The sequence below is a fragment of the Quercus suber genome, unplaced genomic scaffold (assembly GCF_002906115.3).
Source record: "Quercus suber isolate HL8 unplaced genomic scaffold, Cork oak 2.0 scaffold_1683, whole genome shotgun sequence".
Classification (NCBI taxonomy): Eukaryota; Viridiplantae; Streptophyta; class Magnoliopsida; order Fagales; family Fagaceae; genus Quercus; species Quercus suber.
Genome location: NW_027071039.1, coordinates 1,750 through 2,259, shown reverse-complemented (window position 1 = coordinate 2,259; position 510 = coordinate 1,750). Strand labels below are relative to the sequence as shown.

The following is a 510-nucleotide window of genomic DNA, read 5'->3' as shown; positions in this document are numbered from 1 at the left end:
ATTTTCTTTTGTCATTCTAATCTTTGTTGAATTTTAAGCTCTAGTTCAAATAGAATCTCCTCCGCTTGTAAAGTGCAAGGTGGAATTCTGCAAAAGATATTTAACAACCTGTTTGGAAAGTATGCAATACATAATTACATGCAAAATGCAAAATGATCATTATTGTTTCTAGACATTGAGAAGGTTATGGAAATCCATCTTGGACTTTGGCTTGCAACCATTAATGCCTTTCTCATCATTATTATTTTTTATTGATGTAACTATGTTAAATTTTAATCTTCACATTTATGTATATATATATTTTTTAAATTATAATTTTTCTTGTGGGTTATAAACAGGTTTGCACAGCCATATCGACAATCCCAAATATCACTTTGGATACAGCCTCACATTAAGGTGTGTTGTCATCTTTTGGAACAACCTTCTGAATTCTGATCTCCAAAGCACTAGTGCTAACTCATTTCACTCTTGCAGTGTTACTCCAAATTTGGGGATGTAGTTTTTACATTG

General features: G+C 31.6%; 1 protein-coding gene across 1 annotated transcript in view; it reads left to right on the top strand.

The window, feature by feature from the left end:
* The window catches only part of LOC112015767 (uncharacterized), a 1,281-nt gene extending 1,125 nt beyond the window's left edge, over positions 1 to 156 (top strand). Inside the window, exon 2 of the mRNA XM_065769915.1 lies at positions 39 to 156. Within this exon, the coding sequence (XP_065625987.1) occupies positions 39 to 156 (118 nt within the window). The remainder of the gene's footprint in view (positions 1 to 38) is intronic.
* The last annotated feature ends 354 nt before the right edge of the window (positions 157 to 510 follow it).